The sequence below is a fragment of the Meles meles genome, chromosome 7, assembly GCF_922984935.1.
Source record: "Meles meles chromosome 7, mMelMel3.1 paternal haplotype, whole genome shotgun sequence".
In the NCBI taxonomy this organism is placed as follows: domain Eukaryota; kingdom Metazoa; phylum Chordata; class Mammalia; order Carnivora; family Mustelidae; genus Meles; species Meles meles.
The window spans coordinates 67,673,172-67,700,195 of record NC_060072.1 but is presented as its reverse complement, the minus strand read 5'-3'; the positions used below and the strand labels follow the sequence as shown (position 1 = coordinate 67,700,195).

Sequence of the window (27,024 nt, the reverse complement as noted above, 5' to 3'; positions counted from 1 at the left end):
AGGGCTTTTGATGATCATTGCTAGGGCCATTCTACCCTCCAAGAAAGCGTCTTCCCATTTGGCCTGTTAAAATAAGAAAAGAGAGGCAAGGAGGAGAGAGAGAGGGAATTTTTTTTTTTTTTTCATAATTCCTTAAAATTCACTAGCTTAATTCTTAGGAAATAAGTGAGTCAACCCACATGTATTTCTTAAGCCCACATGATGGAGAGATCATGGTCCTAGTCTGACAGTGAAAATAAATTCATCAAATTCATCAAAAGCCAACCTACTTTCCAGAGCTATGGTGAGCTCTGTGGGGTATGTTGGTTCACAGAGTTCGTTTGCCATGATAAAGTGTTATATGCCAGTGGACTGTAGCCGTGGTTTATAGTCAAACAATTACTATACAAATTTCCCATTAGTTCAGAATGCTTTTTCAGAGTGCTTGTGGGATCAGAGTGGTTTGGTTTCATATTTTTTGAGTGACATTTGCAATAACACATTAGGCAATGATATAGGTGGAAGGTCTTGGTTCTACTAGATTTCTTGGCTATGAAAGCCAGGTTTTAGGGCTGGTGCAATTGTTTGTCCTACACTTTCAATAGGGATAGAACATAATTCAGAACAATTACAGAATGTTTTTCCCTCTGAGGACATAAATGAGTGTAGTCAGCCATCTCCAATTTCTACAAAACTATGCCTGTGCTCCAAGAACTGTATAAATAACAGGAATGTCTGCTCTAAAGTTCTTGCCCCAAATTTAATTGAAATCAACTGTTTAAAATACATTCTTAGGTAAATTTTATATTGTAGCTCATAATATTTGTTATGTAATTTTTCAGGATAGCCCATGAAGTATTTGCCACAAAGGAAATTGGCATGTCAGGAAACTGAGCCATGTTCATTCCCTCCCTCCACACCACTGTCCCATGTCGCACACAACTGTGCGTGTTTATTTTTACATAAAACTTCCCAGCAAGCCTTAATCATTTCAATCAACTCAGTCAAAACTTTCAAAGAATAACAACTTTTAAATCCTCAAATTGCTTAGAATCTTTGAATTAGAATCTTTCTCTGGGAAATAATTTGCCAGCGTTGGCAAAGAAAGCTGTGCATGAAAACGTTTAAAAAAAAAAGGGCAAGCCATTACTAAACACTACAAATATGATTATGAGGCAACATGTTAATTTAAAGCCATGTGGGCTTTATTTGATGTAATATGTCAGTAGACATTGCAAATACTAAGATTTTGGAACCTTGAGGGAAATTTGATTTTGGCTAAGAAATTGGGTTCACTGAGGGCTTTGGGACATCAGAGATTATAAGATTATCCTTTCAGCTAGTATTTACCTCATCGTGCTTGGTATTGTGAGAACACCATGCACCCTACACTGAACCCTCTTAAAGCATAAGAGATGAATTCCAAGCCATTTGTCTAACCTCAGGTTTGCAAATATACTATAACATGTAATTTCTTCAACTCTCTAATGTGTATTTTTTTGGCTGAGAGCCTTCCCTTTCTTGTACTGTTTAACTTGATCTTTACTTCTATCATTAGCCCTAGCTGTGAGCTTTTTTCTGACCATCCCAGGGAGAAACAAGTTTTAAGTCAGTTCGTAGGAGTTCCTGGATGGGCAGAACACGAAGCCGTGTAGGAAGACCAATGTTTATGGTTGGCTGGGCCCCATGTAACTAACTCGCCAGACAGCCCACGCATATAATATAAATTGTTTCCCAGCTCAGCTAGCACTACTTGTCAGGGACCTTGAGCCTAAAATTTGCAAATGCCAAGGGTCTATTTGAAAGAATCTATTCTTTGATAACAAAATCTTATTGAGGAGGCAAAGCATATTTCTGGAATATTTTAAACAGTGAGAATCAATATGTGGTTAAATGACCAAATGAATGAATAGGTCGGAACACTAAATCTTGTTGGCAGAGAAGGGGAAGACTCCATAGGGACGTAAAATGGAAGGTTTAATTATTTGAGCAAGACATGAGGACGGGATACAAATATGGTTTGGTCATGGTTAGGCAGCAAACTAACTTACTTGATCATCCTCCTACACCAGTCAGAGGGAGCCAGGATTTTGGACTCGGGCCTATCTGGCTCTGGAATGTGTGATGTAAACATTTATCCCATATGGTTACCCTTCCAACTTTATAAACTCAACTAGTCTGTGAGCCTCCCCCTTCCTTCAAGGTCCAACTCAGTGATAGCCTCTCTCTAAAGTCTTTTTAAATCCTTTTTAGATCTTTTTTAGATCCTTTTTAGATCCTTTAATCTATGTCCTGGAGTACTTTCACATCTTTAATTATACAACTTTATTTAGTCTTTGTATACCTCTTTCCCCTGAGGGATTGTGAGGATCCAATCCTTACAGGAAGTACAAATTATATCCCATATTGAGCACAGTGATTTGGCCTATACACTGGATGTGGTGTTGGAAGTAGAAAAAATGGAGTACAGAATCAGTATTGTTCAGAGGCAGGAGTAGAGGTGATGTGTGAAAGAGAAATAGGCTATCCTTGTTACATGAAAGACCAAAAATAAAGGAGGTAAGATTGGAAAAGAAGCAAAGGCATAAGATCAGGAAGGCCTTAAATGTCAAAGTCAAGAATTTGGACTTGACTCTGCAGACATTACAAGCCAATGAAAGACTAGCTTGACTGAAAAGAAGATTAAGACCATCTCTATCTAAATGGGAAGTTGGTGATGAGTAACTTGACAGTATATTTTCCCCTTATTATTTGGATTGTATAAACCTGTCTTTCAGTCCAAAAGAGTACTGGGTCACATTTAGGTGACACATTTCCTCCAGACATCCTGGAGAACTTCAGGAAGTGGCGGGGATGATTCAGCAGGGGACGTCTTCCTGAACCATGCAGAGATTGGTATTTGGATAGAGTTATTCTTGCCAGGCTGTGAAGAAGTCTTTCCATAATTTATGTGGATGTTTGCTCAGCCTTTTCCCAGATGGAAACCAGGCCGAGGATAAGACTAGATGGGAACAAATTTGGAAGATTTGGGGTCCCTGGTAAGTCTTTATCCTGAAGACTTTCTGAAGGTTCTGAAGTGGCCTTAACTTACCAAGGGAAAGATAGACGGTGATTAGTTAGTTTGGTTCTTTGATTACTTTGGTAAAAAATGGAATATTGTGGACTTTTATGTTCCTCATACCTCAGGGTAAGCTCTAATTTTAGAATCAGAGGAGTCTTACAAGTCTGTGGAAGTCCATTTATATTCTTATTTTAGGTACTTTATCTTAAGCTGTGCAGAGGTATACTTTACTACCTCTACTTAAAATTTCTAGCCTACGGGGCGCCTGGGTGGCTCAGTGGATTAAGCCGCTGCCTTCGGCTCAGGTCATGATCTCAGGGTCCTGGGATCGAGCCCCGCTTCGGGCTCTCTGCTCCACGGGGAGCCTGCTTCCTCCTCTCTCTCTGCCTGCCTCTCTGCCTACTTGTGATCTCTCTTTCTGTCAAATAAATAAAATCTTAAAAAAAAAAAAATTTCTAGCCTACAAAACTTTTGAGATTTCTTTTTATTATCTGTAATTTTTCAAAAATTGAAAGTATTATCAGTATAGCACAGAGATTAATAATACCAGCTCTGGACCCAGATTGCCTGAGTTCTGATCCTGATCTTCCCACCTAATAGCAGTGTGATCTTAGGCAAATTATTTAACCAGTGTGCCTCAGTTTCTTTATCTGTAATATGGGGCTAATCATTTACTTTCCTTATTGCATTTTTGCCAGAATTAAATGAATGCATTGTTCACTTATTAAAAGTAGAACCATTAGAATAGTTCCTGGTACATAAGTTCCCAACAAATATTATCTATTGTATTATATTATATTGTGTTATAAATGAGAAAATTAAAGCAGCTACAGGTTAAGTGACTTAGGTAGTTGTCCAACAAGATGACTAAGCCAGGATTAGTTTGTATTTCAACATTTAGTCAACTGTGAGTGTATTTAACCAGTCAGCTGTGCTATACTGACACAGAGACCAGAGGTCAGGAAACTTTTTCTTAAAGGGATAGATCAGTTACTAAATACTTTATACTTTGCAGGACTTAGACTCTGTACTGCAGCTACTCAGTTCTCATTGTGTTCTGTAAAAGCAGCTATAGACAGTATGTAAATGAATAGGTATGGCTGGGTTCCAGTAAAACTTTGTTTATAAAAACTGGTTGCTGGTTTTTTGTGTGTGGGTGTTTTTTTTTTTTTTCCCCTCCCAGACCTCTGCTTCAGATACTTAAGCAGACCTTCATAGAGACTTTGGATTCAATTTAGGCTTGTTTATTTGTTTATTTATTTATTTGAGAGAGAGCGAGCAAGTGTGCACGCACAAGCATCCCAGAACATGACTGGGGGGTTGGGGGGGGGGGGCAGAGGAGAAGCAGACTCCCTGCTGAGTTGGGAGCTGGATGTGAGGCTTAATTCCAGGACCCCAGGATCAAGACTTGAGCTGAAGGCAGATGCCCAACTCACTGAGCTCCTCAGTTGCTCCTGGATTCCATTTAAGGTATGAAACAGCTATTATTATAATAAAAAATAACTTCACCTCCAAAGGAGTATGTCTAACATGTTATTCTGACTTGTGATGGTCATGCTTTAGAAGATTGAAGTGATTTAGAAAATAAGCAATAGGAATGTGTTTTCCCATCTCAAAAGGATATACTGAAGTCACTTAATGGTCTGGAGGATTATTCTTAGAATTTGAAATCGGATTTGGGCAAGATGCTGAGGGTTGTTTTATTAAATAAACACAAATACAGGGGCGCCTGGGTGGCTCAGTGGGTTAAGCATCTGCCTTCTGTTCAGGTCATGATCTCAGGGTCCTGGGATTGAGCCCAGCATTGAGCTCCCTGCTCAGTGGGGAGTCTGCTTCTCCTGCTCCCTCTGCTCTTTCTGTCACTTCTGCTCTTTGGCTCTCTATCTCCCTGTCAAATCATTAAAATCTTTAAAAAAAATAGTAAACATAAATACAGACTTTTTTGTTGTAATTTTTCATTTTTGTGTAGGAAAAATGTGTGAGTCAAATAACAGGCTATTTGTAATTATCCTTGCCATTACACAACAGGTTTTTCTGCTAGGAATGTTGTTTGCATGGGTTTGAATTTTTTTGTGGCTTACTTCTCAGTTTAATAAAGTGTTCTTTTTAAATTAAACTTGTCAGCGAACCTTTTTGTGAGTGGCTGTGTTGGTTCGTATTTATAGCTTCTGTCTGTTTCTGAGGAAATGACTAAAGTCGCTTGCATTCGATCAAAACTGTGTGACAAAGGACATCTTTGACTTACTTAAACAAGGCTCATGATGGAAACTCAAAAAATCTAATGGTTCATGTTTATAAGTGTTTTTATGTATTCAGTCTTGATTGGGCCAAATAATCAGAGCTCTGTGCTAAGGGAGGAACTAAAAATACTCATTGCTTCTCAATTGAATGGATTCCTCTGGAGCAGGTTCAGGCAACACTTTCTTACAAGTCTTTAACATTTTTTAAATTGCACATGTTTAGAATTGGGTTTTATGGGATAAAATATATGGAATGTATTTTTCTTCTCTTTAAACCATTCCACTGATTTTCTCCATCCTCATCTGTATCCTATAGGCCCTCGTTTGTATTTAGATGCTGACCTCTAAACCTTGCACATGTAGTTTCTAGCAAGGAGGCCGATGGGGATTGGGAAGGGGCCTGGGGATGTAACTGACTCACAGAAATGTGCTGTGTCTTGCTCCTGCGGAGGTCCCTGTTTCTCCACCTCTGGAATATCCTCAGGCTCTCCCCATCTCAGTGCTGTCCCCTCACTGTTGGTCCCTTCCTCCTGGCAATGTCTGTGTCCTTCCTCCTGCTGTTTGCTCCAGGGCAGGAGAAGGGGTCACAGGCCAGGCTCAGGCCTACTCAGACCCAGGTTGACCTGTGCTCTGGGACCCCAGCTAGAACTCAGATCCCCCATAAAGGCCCTGCTAGAAATGTGGTTGGATTTTGCTGTGATTATTGTTCCAGATCAGTTATGTTATAAACTCATGGGAATTTTCTGTTAATGTAATTGTTAATTTCAATCCTTTTATGAGCACTCAAGGAAACCACTTCTCCAGCCAAATCTTGGATCTCAATGTAACACAGACAAGAGTGAAATTGCTGTGTTGGCTGTCCCATGTCACTCACTCTGGACTCCGTTCTCAGAAGCACCTACGGGAGTAGTGTTCCTGCACACTCACTTTGAAAACTGTTGATGAATATAACTGTTTATTTTTGGAGCACACATTAGTCTTAATATTGGGCTTGCCTATGTATACACAATTAATTGCTAAAAGTTCACCTGGATTGGTGTGTCTGTATGGGTTATATATGAAGCCAGCTTTAAGGGTGACCAAATGGACAGATGCTTACCTGAGTTGAGAGATTTAAGACAGCCTTTATCCCCCATTCATGCCTGAAATTCCATTGTCAGTAATGCATTTTATTTCTGTGTTAAGCAGCTGCCTCTTTGAAGCTCTTTTTCAAATGAAAATATCCCCAGGAAAGCTATCCATTAAGCCTTTTGGACCTTAGTGCTGATCCTATTTCTTCCCTACATAAACATCTGGGGTCACTGACTCCTCAAAAGCATAGATAGAAGAAGCAAGGAGCCATACTCCTCCTTCATAATTTGGTCTGGGACTGGCTCTGACTCTGTGTACATTTGATAACCCCGTATAAGGTTATCTGTAGTACTAAACTGGGAGATTCTTGCTTTCTTATTTAGATGGAGGTATTATGAGGTATTTGAATAGTGAGCACCTCAAAAGGAACTTTTATTCCTAAATATTCCTTTACTTCCAAAATATATTTTATTACTGTAATGGTGAGTATGTACATTCCATTCATATAGTACTGGGATTTTTTTTTTTCCTGAGAATATGTTATTTACAAGAAGTAAGGAAATTAAGTCTAGTTGCAAGTCTAGAACACGGGGTGTATAGGTTTCTACCATATTTTCTACATATTGATGTTTTTAATTGATTGACTTCCCCTTTTTTAATTGATTTCTTTTTTCTTTTTTTTTTTTGACCTTAACAACTAAATACAGTAAAATTGTGGTGTGTTTATGTACTTGACAAACATTCATAGAGTGTCTAACATGGTGCAGGTACTTTGTGCTATAAAAAGGAATGCTGGTGGTTTTCTCCTGAAACTCAGGCTTCAAGGAATATTTGAGGTTGCCTAGCAACTGGGAACTAAGGAAGAAAGAGAAGAAGGGAGTGCTGGGGTAAGGAGGGGTGGAGAAGAAAGGAGGAGGAGGGAAAGAAGGATAACTAGAAGGAAGTTGGTTAAATCTATTGGTCCTTTACACATTTTGTTTTTATTTTTTTATTTTTAAATTTTAAAGATTTTATTTATTCATTTGAGAGAGAAGAAGGGGAGAGAGAGAGCACAAGCAGGGGGAGCAGCAGGCAGAGGGAGGGGGAAAAGCAGACTCCCTGCTGAGCCCCATGTGGGAATCAATCCCAGGACCCAGGGATCATGACCTGAGCCCAAGGAGGGTGCTTGCTTAATTGACTGAGCCACGCAGGCATCCCACATTTTCTTGCTTTTAATTACACGTGTTACCTTGTTAGATGCTCTTCGTTGCTTATAGAATAATTTATCATCTGTCAGCTTTATTTTTTTTTTTCTGGTATGCTCTAATTTGAAATTAGTTTTAATTTTTTTTATAGTTGTTTCTTTCCAGTATAAAAGAATTTTATGGACCAGTTGGCCAATAAGTACATGGGAGGTTTGAAGAACTGATGGAAAAAAATCCATCTTAGACTTGCTTTTTAAAATGTGAGTAAACTCTCTCCTCTCCATGGTTTATTTCTGACATCTTTAAAGCCTGAATATAGAAAGGTAATTTCTGTATGTTCAGTGTGTATATTTTTCCCCAGTAGTAAAGTTACTTGACTCTGTTGGTTGACTCATTAAGTCTATGAGAACTGATGACCCATCCCCCTCTTGAAAAGTTTTTTAATTCTTGAAGTGCAATGACCAACATGGATGATTGTAGAATTTTGACATGGTGTGGCAGTCTGTGAGCAAATCTGTTTGGCACCAAGAACAGACATACAGAGCAGGTAGCCCATGAACAGTACTGCCTTCTTCTCAAATCCTTTGTTGCCTTTTGTCCCCCAGACCATTTCAGTACCACATCGAAGCTAGTGAGAATTGGGTCAACCTGTTAATGACCCTATAGGCTTAGAAAAATGAGATGTTTTCACATAAGCTTATTTACTCCCTTCCTCCCTGGTATTCTTGTTTAGTAATAATAATAACACCTAACTATTTCTTGAGCATCTGCTAAGTGACATGTGCTTGACTCATTCAAGTCAATCAGTATTCAACACATACTTTTTCTGTTTGCGATGTGCCAGGCCCTGCTCTGACACCTTGTGTTATTGTCATGGCAACCTTGCAAGGGACGAGTTAATATTTTCAGGGATATACATGAGGATATTGAGGTTCAGAGAAAGGTAGGGAGAATGCTGATGGTCACACAACTGGTAAGTGGCAAAACCTAGTGTGTGAACATGGCGCTGACTTTTTCTGACTGGCCATATCCTAAGTGGTGTTTAAAATGCTCTTCCTGGCCCTGCTTTGGTAGGAGACTAGAGCCTTCTGGGTTTTGTTCTTTTTTTTTTTTTTTTAATCTTTTTTTTTTTTAAAGATTTTATTTATTTATTTATCAGAGAGAGAGAGCACAAGCAGGCAGAGAGGCAGACAGAGGCAGAGAGAGAAGCAGGCTCCCCACTGAGCAAGGAGTCTGATGTGGGACTCGATCCCACGACCCTGGGATCATGACCTGAGCTGAAGGCAGTGGCTTAACCAACCGAGCCACCCAGGCGTCCCCCGGGTTTTATTCTTAATAGGAATATGATCCTAATTCTTCAAAACCTTGGCCATAGTCACAACAAGGAAGGAAATTGGAGAAACATCCTTCCACATTTGAGAGAGAGCTTTGGTGCTTGGATGGGGAATGAAAAGATGCAATGTCCAGTCCCAGCCCTTCCGTGGATTTCCTGTGTGTCCTTGCGATAATTTAACGTACACGGGAAACAATTACTTTTATTTATGCCAACTGAGGAGAGTAGACCAGATATTCTCTGAGGTCTCTTTCAGTCAGCTTTTTATGGAAATATGGAGGAAAGCACACAAATCATAAGTGGATAGCTTGATGGAATAATTGTCACAAAGTGAGTACAACTTTGTAACAGCACACAGATGAATGGAAAATTGCCAGCACCCCAAATGCCCTTGGAAATAACCAATTAATTCATTAATTCATTTTGCCTGTTTAAAAAAATTCATGTGACTAGAATCATGTCCTATATATTCTTTTGTGCCTGGTGAATTTTTCTTATTATTTGTGAAATTTATCTCCAATATTTATAGTTTTTCCGCCATTCTCCTCGGTTTCACGGTATTCAGTTATGTATCTGTTTTATAGTTGCTGGACATTTTGGTGGTTATCCAGTTTGGATGAATAACAGATAATGCTTCAGTGAATATTTTCGTGCCTGTCTTCTGGTGATGACTGTATTTTGTTTGTTCGGGGACTACTCAGTAATTTAGACTCTGCCGATCTGGGGAGGGATGTTGGACTAAATGAATATCTTTGGAAGCAGACACGCTGATTTTAGGTGATTTGTCTGCCTCAGCCTGACCGTCTGAGCGTGCTAGTCAGGAGCAGATGAAGATGTTTTGGCAGATTGCTCTTGAGGGTGTGGCCAGGTGGGACCTTGTCTGCTCTGTGTGTGGTGTGGGAAGACTTGCTCCCTGACAGCAAGGGCTCTGCTTGGATTTAGGAAGGGGTTACAGAGAGGAAGAGAAACTAAATCCAGAAGTGATAGACATCCTGGCTACCCTAGAAATCCTTAGGATATCTTGTCAGCCAGATCAAGAGCTTGGAAAGCTGACAACGCAGGGGAAGGATCTCTGCTGTGAGACCTAAAGAGCCTGAAGAGATGAATAAAGAAATACTGATCCAGGCGGGGAGGCTGAATCTCAGAAGGAGCTCTCAAAGCATTTTCTGAACAAATTTATTCTGATTTTGTCAAATTTCTTTTTAAGTCTAATTTTCTTTTAAGGAAGCTTGGAAAAACCAGTCCCTAATGTATGAATCTTGAGCTAAGATGGACTTAATCGGTAGACTTACCAAACTGGGGGAGAAAAAAGTATTTTTAAACAGATATGAGGAGTGGGCCTGGGGGCCTTGCTGTGTGACGATTCTTTGTGAAAGTCACAGCTCCCTCACCTTCTTTTCCCACGATCTCTCTGGATTAGCTTCTCATCTCTAAAGAAGGGATATTAATGTGCCGATCTGATAGGTTTGCTGGGACAGTTTGCTGCAGAGTCTCAGCCGTGTGCTTTCGGATGTGTTGCATGGGCGCTAAAGAGAATAGTCCTTATTCTTACTGTTTTTCTGAATCTTATTATGGATGTTGCTGGTTTGACTCTGCATCTGATTCTTTATAGGACTTTTCAGGTAATTCTTTTTAGAATATAAGACTAGTTTCTTTTTTAAGTATGGTGAAAACTAATAAATGTTTTCCTACTTGCCTCGCCTTAAACTGAAATCTGAGGGAAGAGGAAAGGAAGCATTTGTCCATGTGTTCTTGGCAGATCCCTCCCCAGGGTGAGTCAGTGAAGACACTCTTGGTTGTTGAAACTGCTTTACATGTTTAGTTCAAGAAGAGGCCAGTGGAGCTGAGAGAAATGACATTGGATTAATAAAATGAGAATAAATACCAAATCGTGTTATTACTTAATTATTATTTTTAAGTTCTGACCTTTGTCCTCTTATACCCAAGTATAAGAGGATGCAGGAGGACATATAGGGAAAATTTAAACTAAGAAATTCAGTACTTCCAGTCATTTAGATGTTCTGATAACTGGCAAACAGAAGAAATATCATTTGCCTCAGAGCAGAGGTGACCCCCGGTCTCTCCATCGTTTTTATGGTTCTTGAGATCACGGGTGGCGATGGCAAAAGCTGTCTGGTTCTACCCCTTTGGAGGCTGAGTGGCCCCGGGCACAAGAATGATATGGGGCCTCTGCTCTGGCTTTGGTGGGGTCTTCTCTTCTTCAGGGTGAGGAAGGCCGTGGGACTGTCCGTGTCATCAAGCAGGCATGCTTATGTAATCTCTCCACCTTGTCACATAGTGGGATTTTTTAGATTTTGTTTGTTTGTTTTAGATTTTATTTACTTATCCGAGAGAGAGAGAGCACAAGCGGGGAGGGATGGAGGCAGAGGGAGAAGCAGACTCCCCACTGAGCAGGGAGCTGATGTGGGACTCCATCCCACGACCCTGGGATCATGACCTGAGCTGAAGGCAGACACTTAACTGACTGACCCACTTGGGTGCCCTCATGTAGTGGTTTTTGAGCAGGCCGCTGAGATAATGGTGTCCCAAAGAAAAGCAACCCCCCAGCTCTGTTCCTTTGGGCCCTCTTTGTCCATACCCTGGTATTTTTCACTTTAATTATCATAGGGAGGTTGAAGTTTTCTATGTCCCCACTGCCTTTTGTGGACCAAACATTCCCTATGCTAGGTAAATTCCTACTACGGATTCTCAAGGTGCTGCTGGGGGTTGGTGATCTGACTGGAATCGTGTCACATATGTGTTATGTCTTGAGCTTTATTGGTTCATTATAACTTGAGGCAATATGTAAATGAATTTCTTTTCATTATGAAAGTCACAAAAGATTTTTATTTCCATTTGTCCCCCTTTAGTCCTCTCTCCCTCTTCTACAGAGTATCTAGGATCTCCTTTACAATCAAAGGGAGGTGTGGTTGGGCTTTTAGAACTCTGCCTTTAAGCAGCTGCTTCCTTTGTGTGCGAGGGTGTGGATGGAGTTTGAGGGCTGCTTGAGCTCTTTGCTCGACTGGACCAAAGCCACAGCCGTCTTTTTATTCTCAGTTGCTTTGTTTTCTCCCCACCCCTTAGGAAATTGGCAGTCAGTAACTTTGATTTTTTTTTCTCCTTGATACAGATATGCAAGGGTGCAACTGTAGACAGAAAGGAAATGTTTACACATTTTGCAAATAAATAATCAAAATATGTGGATGGTGTGTACACACACAGGCCTTGGCTCTGTAACGGGACAGGTTACAGGGACAGGTTGTTTTTCTTTCAAGTGCTCTGCATTTATGTATTTAACTAAAAGCACTTAGCACTTCTGATGATACTGACGCATATAGTCTCAGCAGGTTTTTTTTTTTTAAGATTTTATTTATTTATTTGACAGAAAGAGATCACAAGTAGGCAGGCAGAGAGAGAGGGAGAAGCAGACTCCCCGCCGAGCAGGGAGCCTGACACTGGGCTCGATCCCAGGACCCTGAGATCATGACCTGAGCAGAAGGCAGAGGCTCAACCCACTGAGCCACCCAGGCGCCCCAAGTCTCAGCAGTTTTTTTAAGAAGGAAGAGGGTCCGAGGGAACTTTGGCTCTCATGTAGTGGATCTGTGGGTTAATACGACATTCTTTGAAAAGCATGGTTCTGGCCCCAGAGTTTCAATCAGCCAAGTCTCTCTATGGCTTAGGGAGCAAGGATGAGGGAGAAGGGGTTTCAGCAATTCTTAAATCTATTATTTAGTAATAGCTCAAGGCTTTGTGCATCATAATCAAAGAAATGAGGTTGTGTCCCAGGTGTGTTTTGTGTTTCTTGAATACCAAGATGCTGCCCTCTGCTTGAGAAGGCACAGCCCAGAGCTTGTTCAATTAAGAGGAGACTTAAATTAGGAGTGCAGTCATTTACAGCCATTGTAGCAGGACCCATTAGTCTTTAGGCAAAAAGAAAAAATGCTATCTCTTGAGAAATGATGGTAGCTTTCAGAGCTCGAAATAGCCTCAACAGCTTCCCGTGACCATTGCCTTGAACCAAGGTCAATCCCTCGCCAGTGAGGGACTCGTCAGTACTGTGCATTAATTGTATTTGTCTTCTGTGTTTTAGTTTGTATTTTAAAAAACAAATTGTCACTGTACCACCAGCTTTTCCTGTTTTTCTGTTTTTTGCTTTGTTCCTTACCTTTGTGGTAGTGGTTCTGTGCTTGATTTTAGATACATAGGCTATTTGATACTGTGATATTAAGAGATTTTAGAAGAAAAGGTCATCAGCTGTCTTTCTGGGCTATTCTGGGCATTTTGTACTATATTTATTTTGGGTCCAGCTTTTCCTGCCCTTGATTTCTGATTAGCTGTTCCTCCCCCTTGCCTTGGCCTCTCATCTTGCTTGGAAGCTTTTCAATAGGTCTGAACTTGGATGACCGTTTTGTTTAACAAATATACACGATGTCAACCTTGGGAGGGAGGGAGACCCAGGATGGAACTCTTGGTGAATGCTTCTGGTTCTAATGCATGGGATTTCTGGAACCAGGATACCAGCTTCCAATATACCAGTGTCCAGAAGTTGTTTCCTGCTTGAGGGGATTAGCTTTTACGGAGGGAAACATGAATCCTGGGGCATTTGCACAAGTTTTGGATGATGTGTGGGATTTATATAGTCTTGCAGTTTGTAAACTTTTAGAAATTAAAGAATGGATTATTTGGTTCTTCATAGTTGAAATTGGTCCTGAGTGAGGTCTGGCACACAACAGCCCTTTCTGAAGCCTCTCATCCCAGAGGGGACCACCTGTGTTGTTGGGATAGTAAGAAAAACAAGCATCAAGCGGTAAGCAAATGACCTTCAAGGAGTATCAGACCTTCCAACTAAGACTAGTTGCAGCAGAAAATAGTGACACCCAAAACATCTGTTTACGTTGATCCACAGCACCCCCCGGCCTGTTGGCCCTTTCTGTGGCCTCCCCTTTTTAGCCAGCCAGTACAGCAGCAAGCACTTCCCTGGGAGTCTGAGTGACTCTAAAGGCGTGGAAAAATGCTCACTCATTTTACTGGAGGGTTGTAGGATTCAGAAAGCGTTTTCTGGTTCCTCCCTTTGTGGCCCTCCGGAATCCTCAGAAGGGGGAGCTGAGGAAAATCATGCACTACAGATGGTTGTTTGTTTGTACTCTACCTGATAGATACAGTCAGTTCTCATTTGCAGCAGTCACTGCAGGTGCTGAATTAGTGAATGCTGAGCCATTGGCCTCAGGGCATGTGTAAGTTTAGGTTCCTGTCAGTCTCTGTCACAACATTTTCTCAGTTGATGAGTACATAACCTTGTTTCTTTTTTGCTGTTGTTTTAAAGATTTTATTAATTTGAAAGAGAGAGTCAGAGAGATCATGAACAGGGGGTTGAAGTAGAGGGAGAAGCAGACTCCCCTCTGAGCAGGGAGCCCAATACGGGACTCAATCCCAGGACCGTGGGATCATGACCAGAGCTGAAGGCAGACCCTTAACCGACTGAGCCACCCTGGTGCCCTCCATGGCCTTGTTTCTGTTTTAAGGCACCTTATTTAATATTGTTGATTCATTAGCATTGAACTCACAATCAATTGCACTCTAACCCATCCCTGGACAGAGCTTAAAAAAAAAAAATGATTTTATTTATTTACTTATTTGACACAGAGAGAGAGAGAGAGAGAGAGATCACAAGTAGGCAGAGACACAAGGAGAGGTGGGGGGTGGGGAGCAGGCTCCCCGCAGAGCAGAGAGCCAGATGCAGGGCTCGATCCCAGGACCCTTAGATCATGACCTGAGCTGAAGGCAGAGGCTTTAACCCACTGAGCCACCCAGGCGCCCCCATCCCTGAACAGAGCTTATCTAACATACCCGTTTTTCTCTGCAAGGCACATCACAGTCCTCTTGTGCTTAGCCCTGTGCCCTAGAAACAGGAGTTTACAGTACGAGTGCTGATCTGCAACTAGAAGGCAGAGCATCGCCTTGTTCCCCCTCAACTGGGACCGGGCTCACAGGCAACTCACATTTTTTGCTGTGCTCTGCATGCCCGTGAGTGTCCATGAGAACACTGCTTGTATTGATTTTGGGGTTACAATTGAATTTTAGTGAGGGGGCACATCCGCAGGTACCTGTTGTGTAACATAAGCAAAGTAATCCCAATTATTGTGGCAGCAGCCCTTTTCAGTTCAGTGCTGTAGTTCACTTACCAAACCAGTCATTAAGGTAAAAATGAATTCTGAGTTTGTATTGTGACCGTTATCCAGACACATCTTTAAACAGCCTCGTGTAAGATGAAGACCGTTACAGACAGCTTGCCCTGTTAGTCACTCCTGTTGTTGAATGGATGACAACGCTTCTGCCAGGCTTTGAACACCTGGAGGAAAGGAGCAAGGTCTTATGTATCCCCGTGTCCTTGACTTGAAGTGATAACAGCCAGCACATAGTGGAACCCCAGTGAGGGAGTGGGCGACTAGAATGAATGAATGAACGAATGGAAGAACAAGAAGAAGTCATGTTGGTAATGCCTGGTGACCTACTTCAGGTCACTTGAGGAATCTGATGCATCTCTTCAGCTTAGATGATTGCCTGTCTCCTACATTTATTAAATTAGCTCATGTAAATACTTACTAATTGTCAGAGAAAGTAGAGTCCAGGAGCTGGTGTAGCATGGAGGGTGTTGCAGCTGGTCTGGGAGAAGAACAGCAGGACTGCCAACCATACTGAGAAAACTACATAAGGGCTAAACTGCATTTTAGTCCTTCTCCATCTCACCACATAGCCTGGCTGGCTGTTTCTTTTCTTTTTTCCTCTTATTCCTGCTGCCAACTTCCCTCCTCTTTGGTCCCACTGCCATGCTGCTGTGATCAGAAACCTTTCTGGATTTAATTATCTCAATAGCTTGCTTCAAAATTCCATTCTCCCCGGAAGATACAGTTCAAAACTCCTTCGTGATCTGGCTTCCATCCCGGCACTTCAGACTTCTCTGTCTCTTACCTCCCTGTGCTCAAGCAAAACTACACTTTGCACTGTTTGCTATGCATGCCTTTTAGGACTTCTGGCTTTTGCTTAAGCTGTTCCCTTTGCCAGTGTTGTCTGTTTCTTCTCCCAGATCGTCCCCTGTGCTGTGTCTGGTAAGATGTCGGTCCCCCCTGACAATTATGAGCCCTTCAAGGGAATTGTCTTTCTAACTATCTTGGTGCACAGCCTCTAGGATGTTATGTTCAGTAAATGTATTTGAACGGGTGAAGGAATCTGAACATTATCTGGAGGATTTGGAAATAGGAAGACTTTAGAAAAATTCAAGTTAAAAAAAAAAAGAGTAGAATATCAATTTCTACTCAAATAGAAAAATGTGACTGTTCTTTTGTTGACTAGCTTTTTTTTTTTTTAAAGATTTTATTTTATTTATTTATCAGAGAGAGATAGACAGAGAGAGAAAGATCACAAGTAGGCAGAGAGGTAGGCTGAGGCAGAGGGAGAAGCAGGCTCCCTGCCGAGCAAGGAGCCCGATATGGGACTCGATCCCAGGACGCTAGGATCATGACCTGAGCCGAAGGCAGCTGCTCAACCAACTGAGCTACCCAGGCGTCCCTTTGTCTGTTGTACAAAACTGAGCTTTTCCACTCAGGAAACATCTATACTATGCCACGCTCGGTGGCCCTCAATATGAATATCTAGGGACTAGACTTAATTAAAATAGAAGCTAGTTAAATTTTATATGAGAGGAAATGACATGCAATTTCAGATATTATCTGTTTCAATTCTTTCTTGTAGATTAACCATTCGTTTCACCAAATATTTATCATGGAGCTACCATGTGCAAGAAACTGGGCCAGGGACTTTGGAGCATGAAAAGAAAAGATAAGCAGAACACAGGGGCTTTTGTCTAGTGGGAGACATGGCAGCACATTTCTGTAAAACATGATAAAACGTGCACTTATTACAGGGAGTGCTATGGTAGCACAAAGGAAGGTGAGATTATTTCTAGCCTGCTCACTCCCGCAGAAGAGCTTGAGTTTAACATGAACCTTGAAAGGGTGCATTTAGGAGTAGGTAGGTAGCAGGGTAGACTAACATGGTTGGGGCATTTGCAAAGAGAGGGGACAGTATAAGCAAAGGCACGGAGGCAAAAAAGTACAGGGAATGAGTACCTCAAGGAACATAAGGGGTGAGTGCAGAGCATTATAAAATAAGGCTGGAAAAGTACATTGGGATCTGATTTTAGAGCGATTTAATGACAGTTTGCTTGGACATAATTCTATAGGCATAAGGAGCTGTGGCAGATTTTTAACAGGAAGATTTTAAAAAGGAAATATGTGACAGCAACTAGCAGCAGCTAAAATTTGTAAGCACATATTGTGTGCCAGGCACTCTTTCTAAATCCTCACCACAACACTTTGAGGTTAGTACTACTAGGATCATATTTTGTAGATAAAATGGAAGGCCCAGAGAGGTTAAGTAACTTCCCTGCATCCCCAGCAAATAAGAGGTAGGCCTGGGACTTGAAGCCAGAAAGTTTTGTTTGAGAACTTCGGGTTTTGAACCTGGGTTTGAACAATAGTCTTCAAGGAGTCTCTGAACTTTCTGAATTATTTGCAAAGTGTTAATATATGTGAATATGTAAATTTGCATAAGAAAAAACTCTATAACTTTAATCCTGTAAGACGAATTTACCAAAAACTGTTAGTAAGGATTCTAGAAGCACTCTGTTTTGCTCTCACAAGTTCCCCAGTATATTTAGCGCCTTATAGATGACCGTATGCATATGCTGCTTCTTAGGGTTAAAAAGCAAAACACTCTCGCACTGCTGGAAATAAAAGGAAATGTTGGAAACAGTATGCAAGAATTAGTACTATAAAGTGGCAGGTTGCTGCTTGATTTGGGAAAAACAGAAAATGTCCAAGAAGGTCTTTTTTGAAGGTAAACTTGAGGTCTCCAGGCCTTGGAACTTGTGATAACTCAAATGAAAAAAGAGCCTAGCTCACCATTCAGCAAAAATTACTCTTTTAAATTTCAACAAAAGCTAAATAAACTCCTAAAATCTGAAAGTTTCTAAAAAATTCCTTGATGCTGGTCTGCTTTCAACTGGATCAACTTTTTACAGTTAGAGGGACTTGTGGGATGGATATTAACCCAGGAGACTGAAAATTCCTTGCAGCCTGTGGTGAATCCAAAGGCAGGTGCCAATATGAATGAATGAATCCAGATTAGAGAATTGCCAGGCCTATATCATTTGAGAAATCAATGCCTAAGTTCTGTTTAAAGATTTTAATGCTTTAAATATGTACATCTTTAAGATACTATTATCACACAAGTATAGCAAATGTCATACTTTATTTTCATAAAAATCTTCTAGATTCCTACCTATTGGAGTTTTTCTTAACATTTTTCCCATCTTTGTTGCTCATTTTCTATTTTTTTCTGGTCCATTTGAAAGTAAGTTACCAATACCGTGATGCTTCACTCTTAATTTCCTAAGAACAAAGGACATTCTTTTACATAGCCATAATATTCTTATTATAATAACATGAATCTAAGATAATAGTAATATTATTATAATAACATGACCTAAGATATAGTCCATATTCATATTTGTCCATCTATTAAGAAATTTTTTTTTTATCACCATTTTGAGAATTTGATGAATGACTCAGTGAAGGATTATGAATAGCAATTGGTCATTGTGTCTCTTTGGTCTCCTTTGTGAATTGTCTGGTTTCCCTGACTTTTTTGTTCTCTTTTGTTTGGTATTTCATGGTGTTAACATGTTTGAAAAGTCTAAGATGGTTGTCGAGAAGAATTTCTTATATTCTGGATTCATTTGACTGTTGGATTCCTCATGATCCAAGTCAGGGTGATCACAAAAGTGGTAGCAACAGAAGATGCATGATGTTGGTAAGGCTGAATGGAATCGTTTGGTTAATCTGGTGTTCAGTTCTCTCTATTGTGAAGGTACCTAATCCCCTTGATAACTAATGCGTAGTCTGCCGGGTAGTTCCCCGAGACCATGTGCATGTCTTTTTCCTTAACAACCATTCGCCCAATGGCTTTGGCATTCAATTTTTTTAAAGTTGTTATTTAGATTCTAGTTAACATACAGTGGAATATGAGTTTCAGGTGTACAGTGTAGTGATTTAGCACTTCCGTGTAACCCTTGAGCTCTTCACAGCGGGTGGGTTAGCATTCTTTTTGGATTCTTATGTGCATCTGTGATTATGGTGGTGGTTGTGATAGGGTGCTAACTGAATTTGTGGTCACTTTACTGGCAAAGAATTCTCCTTTTCATCATCATGCCTGTTTGGGGAGAAACCTAGGCCCCAAAGACAGAGGGCTGTTGAGGTGATGAAAGGGACACATGGAAACAACTCTCCAAGCCTATATTGACAATGAACTTGTCTGGTGTTTGCCTTTGTGAGTGGGTGCGTGGGAAAGTTCTATGAGGAGAGGGAGATCTGTTTAGTTTTGGGGATTTGCACTTAAAATAATAAGTCTTCATCGACACAGATGAGGACAAATGAAGTTAAATCACCATTCTGATTTTCTTCTGGACCAAGAGAATTCAGTAATAATGAGAGAAATTTTCATTAAACAGCCACAGTCTGAAAGTGTGCCCTCCCATTTGAAAAGGCCTCAGAAATATTTCTTTGGGAAGCATATTCGACTGAAATCCAAAGGGCATCAAGACTCTGGAATTCCTTTGAACGGTGGAATAGTAAACAAATTGTTTGGTAGGGGGATTTCTTGGTCTAGGTTTATAATCCTTTTGGGAATTTATCTTAAGGCTTTTGTACCCACCCGACCCATATCTGGCTCACTCAGTGATTCCGTGTTACCTGATGAGGATCTCATTTCACTTTTGAAAGCAGGGTGTTGTTCTCTTTGTTGGGGGATGAGGGGGTGAGGGGGTAGGGGGAAAAGCTTGACTCCTGGCGATGCAGTATAAAGCCTACTCATGCATCTTGCAACTAGATAGTACACTGCTTGCCGTAGACCTCCTTCCACTTGCAATTCATGATGCAAAGACTTTTTTTTTTTTTTTTAGGATAACTATAATATGTATTTCTTGTTTGGAATTTTTTTTTTCCCATTTTATTTTTTCAGCGTAACAGTATTCATTCTTTTTGCACAACACCCAGTGCTCCATGCAAAACGTGCCCTCCCCATTACCCACCACCTGTTCCCCCAACCTCCCACCCCTGACCCTTCAAAACCCTCAGGTTGTTTTTCAGAGTCCATAGTCTCTTATGGTTCGCCTCCCCTTCCAATTTTTTTTTTTTTTAATAAACATATAACGTATTTCTATCCCCAGCGGAACAGGTCTGTGAATCGCCAGGTTTACACACTTCACAGCACTCACGATAGCACTTACCCTCCCCAATGTCCATAGCCCCCTCCCCCTCTCCCAATCCCACCTCCCCCCAGCAACCCCCAGTTTGTTTTGTGAGATTAAGAGTCATTTATGGTTTGTCTCCCTCCCAATCCCATCTTGTTTCATTTATTCTTCTCCTATCCCCCTACCCCCCCATGTTGCTTCTCCATGTCCAGACAACTATCATATGATCTCCCTGATATGAGGACAAAGACTCATTTTTGAGGCACTTCGCTATTCTTCCTGCCGAAACAAAACCATTCTTAACTCTAGGGGTAAAAAACCCTACCAGGGTTTTTTTTAAGCACTTCCGTGTAACCCTTGAGCTCTTCACAGCAGGTGGGTTAGCATTCTTTTTGGATTCTTATGTGCATCTGTGGTTATGGTGGTGGTTGTGATAGGGTGCTTAGGAATTCATTTATAATTTGTTTCATTTTTCCTTTCGTTATTTGATAAGAGGATTTCGGGGGCTGTTTTTGTAACTAGGTAGAGCTAGACCTGTGTATCCTCTGGAGCCATGAAATTTCAACATTAAGTCTGAAGAAAATGATTTTGTTTTGCTGGTACGGCACACACACTTTTTTCTCTCATTGAGATCCTACTGAGTAAGAAAATGACATGGGTTGGGCAATAAAATTTACGTTAGTCTCTCCAATTCTGTGTGTGGAGAAAGCTGAATGCTCTCTATGTATGCTTGGTAAATTTTCACCGCATTCTGGCTCATTATGACATCATTGATTCTAGAATAAGAATATCTAAGGTAACACTTCTCTAGTGCAACTAGCTGAACTTTATAGGTTTCAAGGTTGAGCAGTTCACTTGAAGGAGTTGTTTTGGTTTTGGGATCAAGATAATGGGAATCCCAAAATGTATTGGTTAATTCGGTTAGCGTGTGTCTGGCAAGTGCAGTCATTCGAAGCTTAAGGTCACAGCAAAGGTAGGACCTTCCAGGGACCACTTCCATTTTCCTCTCAGTCCTTTTGATGTATAATGGGCCTCCTCTAACTCCAGCCCCATGTGTGTGACAAAAAGTGGAGAACTTTTGTTGTAGTTTAGCATGTAGCTAATAGCCTCATAGCATATTTGACACCATAATGAATGAGGAGATATTGAAATATTTCCTGTTTTTAAGCACTTTGACTTGCTTTCTGAGATGTAGCATGATAACCCCAATGAATATTTTAAATTCTAATTCTTATAAAGAACATTTGTTGTAAAGGCTTGTAAAATACATTGTTTGAATTTTAGAGATAAACCTCATACCTGTTAAGCAGGTTTATATAACACTGAAAAGTAAGCACAAATATGTAAGCAATCTTGCTAATGAACAGGGCCTCTAATTAACTAGGGGCAGTCTTTCCAAGTAGCTCATTTCAGTTGAGTTTTTCTTAGAGTTTGACTTAATTACTAGAGAAAGAGTTAAAATAACAGAGTTCTGGTTACTAGTGCTGTGAAAGTAGGAGATGGCATCTTTTAGACAGATCATCCTTTTAGCCTAAAGCAACACTAAGGCTCCTTGTATATTTTTTGAATTGACATTCCAGATTAGTCCCTAATCTCCCCTGGTGTTAGGTTTCTCAGTCTGTGGGTCTCCACCTCTCTTGACCTTCCATGGATTTCTGTTCACTTCCTATCTATCCCCTTTCCATCCCCATACCTGCTCTTAACTCTGTTCCCCCTAACTTTTAACTTAAAGAATAGCAACTCTAAGCTGTTGTATTTCACTTAAAAAAAACAAAAACTATATAGGAAAAAGTTGAAAGACATAAGATATATTCAAATCATTTTAAAAGTTTTATAGAGACAGACTGCTCTGTACCAGACACTGTGTTGGGATCCTCCAATAAAAAGGAACTAAAAGTTAGTCTGTAGGTAAAGTAATTATGTAAAGAGAGCTGAAAAGTACAAGTCACGGGGTGGGGGGGTTGGGGGGGTGGCAGGATGGGGGCCTGGGGGACGTCTTGGAAAGATGTGGTCAACTTAAGCCAGAAGGATCGTTCTTGGCCTCATAGTAACTTGAGAGTTTGGAGTCTTTAAGGACGAATTCCCCAGGCAGTGGGCGGACTTAAAAAGGCAGTGGGGGGAATTCTTCAGGAATGGAGAAAGTAATTCCTGTGTTTTGTGTGTTGGCCCTTAGGAAAAGCACGAGTCTCCTTTGCGGAATGTGGTGAGTATGGATTGAAAGAAAATCTGGAAAGGGCAAGGCTTTGTGATTGCTACTAGATGTGGTGGCTACCGTGCAGTTGGGGAAGGAGGGGCCTGGGCTGGATCCGGAAAGAAGGGACCAAAACTCCTGAACAGGTGCGGTAATGGGACTCAAAATTCCTTGCAAAGTCAAAGAGAGGTGAAGGTGGGGGAGGGCGTTGGAGGGAGCCAGTCACAGGGAAATGCTTTCAGAGAGTTGAGTAAAGTGAGGAGTCTGCCTGTGAAGAAGCTCAGGACGTGACCATGAGTGTATTGCTAAGAAGGCCCTGTTGTTTGATGTCTTCCCTCCCATCGTACTGTCTGTCATTCTTCGGGCAATAGCATCCCCACTGTCTCACATATAACCAGTCAGGATTGCACGCTTGAACGCCACAGCAGTTTATCCAGCAGCTTCAAGTCCTCCACCTTAAACTAACTCAAGCATCCTCAGACATGAAACTTTTAACAACTGACCTCCTCATGTTGAATTATTTTTTAGTAATCAGTGTGTATCTCATACAGACTGTTATCACCTGTAACCTGTTCTGGTCGTATGTTTACATGGCTTTCTCTCTTGATCAATGAGCCACCTGAGCCCCAAGGATTGTCTGTTTTTGTAAATTAGAAGAGTACCTGGCACTTCTTTGTGCTAAATATTTGTGGAAGGAAGAAAGAAAGAGAAGAAGAAAGGAGAAAAGGGAATTGAAGTTGAGCAAAGGGAGGAATTTGAGACCAAAGACTCCGATGCTTTAGGCACCTGAACTCTGCAGGTCAAAAGCTGAAGGAAGGCTCTTGGGCAAGCCTGTGGGTGGTTAAGGAGGATGGTAGTGGTCTTGGGGAGGGGAGTTGATATCAGTAAGAGGGAGAGGTCAGGGCAAAAGGGTGAGAGGTGAGTACAGTCTTCCTTACAGAAGCTGAAATTTAGAGGGAAGTTTACTATCATTTGTAAAGGAATTTCAGAAGACACCGTGGGGAATGGACTGGGAGAGGACTTGCTTGAGTCAAGATCTGCAGAAACCTGTAACTTTGGGTAAATATTGCTTCTGTGGGGGAAATACTTCAATGTGAATTACTCTGAAATTCTCCCTCTGGGATGTCTCTTGGATCTGGTTTTCTGGGGAGATCCTCTGGAGAAGCCATAGCAGCAGCAACAACGAAATTATCATTATCCCATTCGTTCTCCAACAATCCTGTGAGGTTCGTATTATTATCTTCCCCATCTTCTGAACGAGGAGGGTTAAACTTGGAGTGGTTAAGTAGCATTCCCAATCCTCACATTCCTCCCGAGTGAGCCACTTATTCTAGCCACTGCAGCACACACTAGAACCAGTCAGGTCTCCCAGGAATGTCGGACCTACCGTCTGAACTCCTGAGATGCTGCCAACTGAAATCTGCTTCCCGAGTGACTCAGTATCTCAGCCACTTGTTCGAGCTATAGAAGTTCAACCAAAACCACACTACCATCTTGGGAATCTGTTGGGTTATACTACTGCCTTCTGAAAATGGGCATTTGGGTTAATATTAAGATGTAAATCTATAAAAATAGAGTAAAATACAGTAAGAAGGGAGGAGGAGGAGAGCAAGAATGCCTTCAAATTAGGAAGGCTAATACTACTTAAAATTCGCAGAGAATGTATTTCAGACTTCCAGACAACATACAGACTTTCAGCCTGAGTCAAGATGGTGGGCTGGAAGAGGAAGACATGACTAATATAAGAGTATGTGTTATATTTATTAGGAAACAGTTAACTCATGGGGATTGTAGGATGGGGGCTATCAAAAGGTTAAAAAATCTGGCGATAGAGGGTGTTCTAACTCGAGGGAATCTTGAGGTTGAATTCTCTTGCTTCTGTGAGAGAGTCTTTTCTTTCGTGCCAACTTATGAGGGCACTTAGTGGCGTCCTTGCGGTGTGGTCTCCTGAGAAGTGAGGAGAGGACTTGCTGCCTTAGCCAGCGGAAGACCCACCCGAAGTTCACACAGGAGAGGGTCGGTGTCCTGGAATGAGTGTCGTCGTCCTCTGGCTGACCTGATGAGACTGAGGAGGTCTCTATAGTGCTTGTTATTTGGCTGGCAGTTGTCTGGCTTGTCATCTGCCAAGAAAATGAAGGAGTTAAATATGCAGATCCTGGATAACAATCTGGCTAATATTTACCACTTAGAGAATTCAAATCCTTCTATCAAAAATAATCCAACTGTAGGGGTGCCTGGGTGGCTCAGTGGGTTAAAGCCTCTGCCTTCTGCTTAGGTCATGATCCCAGGGTCCTGGGATCAAGCCCCGCATTGGGCTCTCTGCTCAGCAGGGATCCTGCTTCCTCCTCTCTCTCTGCCTCCTTGTGATCTCTGTCTGTCAAATAAATAAATAAAAGTCTTAAAAAAAAATCCAACTGTAAATGCAAAATTTTAATACTTCAACGCACATGGGGCGGGCGCAGTATCATAACTTTTCTTAACTTTCCTATCCTCTCTTCTCCTTCAGTGCTCCTCAGTATTTTCCCTTCAGCTCCACCCTGAACCCTTTCCTTGCTTTCTCCCTCACTCTTCTGCCACGTCAGACACTGAGGGAGGCTGACCTTGGTTCAGAGCAGGGAATAATGCTCCATACATCATTTCAGACTGCCCCCCACCCACCAGCCAGGTCCATCTCCTTTTTGCCTGTGAGGCATCTCTCTGCTCACCTCAGCAAGTTCATGTTCCCGAAGTCTTGGTGGAATCTGTGGAAACTGGATGATGCCTTCATGCTGGCATGTGTGAGGCAAATCCTGACAAGTATCATGTTCTTGATGACTGACCTGAGCTATGTCTAGAGGAGAGCTGCAGAACAACTGGGAATCTTTCTCCTGGGCAGATCCAGGGAATGCAGAGTCATTGTCTTCATCATCTTTCTGATTTTCTAGAAATGTCTCAAGCTTTTGAATAAGACTGTCCAGTTTATTGAGAGTCAGTTGTCTGTTCTCTTCAGGGTACTTGTTGATCCACTGATTGCTTCCAGTTAGGTCCCAACTAGCTAAGGAGCCTGAATTGTTAGAGCCCACATCAACATCCCAGGCCAGGGTGATGCTGAGTTTGCAGAACTGCTTTGGGTCGTCCCGAATCTGGTCTTGTCTCCTCAGGAGTCTGCCTGTACTCTCTGTCCTCCATGTCCCTTGGATAGGAGGGACAAGGATTGAAAGACCCTTGGGAGACTTGTCTTCCCAGGAGATGGTATTTTCGTAGGAGAAGGTGTCCTCCGAGGGGAAATAACCCACAGAGAGGCTCAGGTTTGATTGCGAGCTGCAGTCTGTGCTGTCTGATGGGTCGCTGCTGCAGGTTGAGTGTGCCATGGAGTTCAGGGATTCATTCTCAGGTCTCCCTCAACTCAGGAATCTTCAAAAGAAAGAAAAACCTTGGTGGGATTGGGGAGAAGAGGAAAGTCACGGTATTTAAGTGGTAATGTTATTCATTCCTTTTTCTCTTTGTTACTATGCCATTCTGGTAGAAGTTCATCCAATATTTGTATTCTTTAAGGAAGGACAAAAAAAGCCATCCCCCTCCCTTGAAAAAATGCCTTTCTTTGTGTGACAACCCTTTCGGCTAATCCTCTCCACCTGCTACTGCTTATCATCTGTCTTGCTGCAGTTGAAACAACTTGTGTTGCAAAAGAAATGATCATTGTTCAAAATTTGAAAAATACAGGAAAGTATGTAGATGAAATTAAATACGCTTATGATCGTACTGTCCAGAGGTGTAGATAACCATCCCTGGAAAGATTTTTGGTGGATTTCCTTTTCTTTTTCTTTATATGTACATATGTGTGTACCCATATATTTGTACATATACATACACACACCTGCATATGTGTGGGTGTCACATCAGCTGTTGGAGAGCACTCTCTTTTATGGCATACCCTACAGTAAACCTGTGTATGGCTATTTTGTTATTTTTAATGACTTTCAGATTGATGACCATTAAGTGGTTGTTACTGTTTTAATAAGTCTTCAGTAAACCCCCTTATCAATAAATCCTTGTGTCTCCCTCTCTCTATATATGTGTGGCTTTGATGGATCAAAGATCACAGATAAATTGGAGTTGATATCAAATTGCTTTCCAGAAAGGTTATAGCCATTTAGATGCCCATCCTCCCACCATCTGTTGGCATTTTTTAGTGTAGCTTTTTCTGTGGTGCCCCAGTAGGTGTGTGGAGGTGGAAGAAATACACACACACACACACACACACACACACACACACACACACAGAGTCACGCCCTACTCTGGCGGCTGCCCACATGAAAAAGGCGCTGCCAGCTCCTGGGCCATAAACTGGGGATGTTAGAAATCCTTCAGATCCTGACTTGCAGTGACTAGAAGTCCAACTGCCAGAGGTCTGTGTTCTGTGACTGTTGGTTACTATGGCAACACAAGGACCCAAGTTGGAGTCAGAAATATGGGAAGAGAAAAAAAAAGGACTGAAAACCACAAGAGCTATCCCCTTGCTTCCCCCTATTCTGTGCTCATCCCGTCTGGGTCTGAAGAGGATCCCCCTTGAGGGCGGAAAAGCAAATGCCATGGCGGTCCCTTCTCTCCTGTCACGTGGGTGTGGAAGATGGCTCCTGCCTTAAGGGAGTGTAGAGCCTATTTGGTGAGACAGACA

General features: G+C 41.6%; 2 protein-coding genes across 7 annotated transcripts in view; one reads left to right on the top strand and one right to left on the bottom strand.

Annotated features, from left to right (window-relative positions):
- The window catches only part of PPFIBP1 (PPFIA binding protein 1), a 178,911-nt gene that overhangs the window by 56,919 nt on the left and 94,968 nt on the right, over positions 1-27,024 (top strand). The window lies entirely within an intron of this gene.
- Positions 24,173-25,717, bottom strand: C7H12orf71 (chromosome 7 C12orf71 homolog). Its single transcript, XM_046011805.1, has 2 exons — positions 25,073-25,717; positions 24,173-24,487 (listed from the first exon to the last, which is right to left on the bottom strand). Exons 1-2 carry the CDS (start codon positions 25,715-25,717, stop codon positions 24,173-24,175), a joined length of 960 nt encoding a protein of 319 aa, XP_045867761.1.

Excerpts from the sequence above, each read along its gene's own strand:
- C7H12orf71 (XM_046011805.1), bottom strand. The coding sequence starts at position 25,717 with ATGGCACACTCAACCTGCAGCAGCGACCCATCAGACAGCACAGACTGC. Across the intron at positions 24,488-25,072 it reads GGGAACATGAACTTGCTGAG|ATGACAAGCCAGACAACTGC; the intron begins GTGAGCAGAGAG and ends TTTTCTTGGCAG.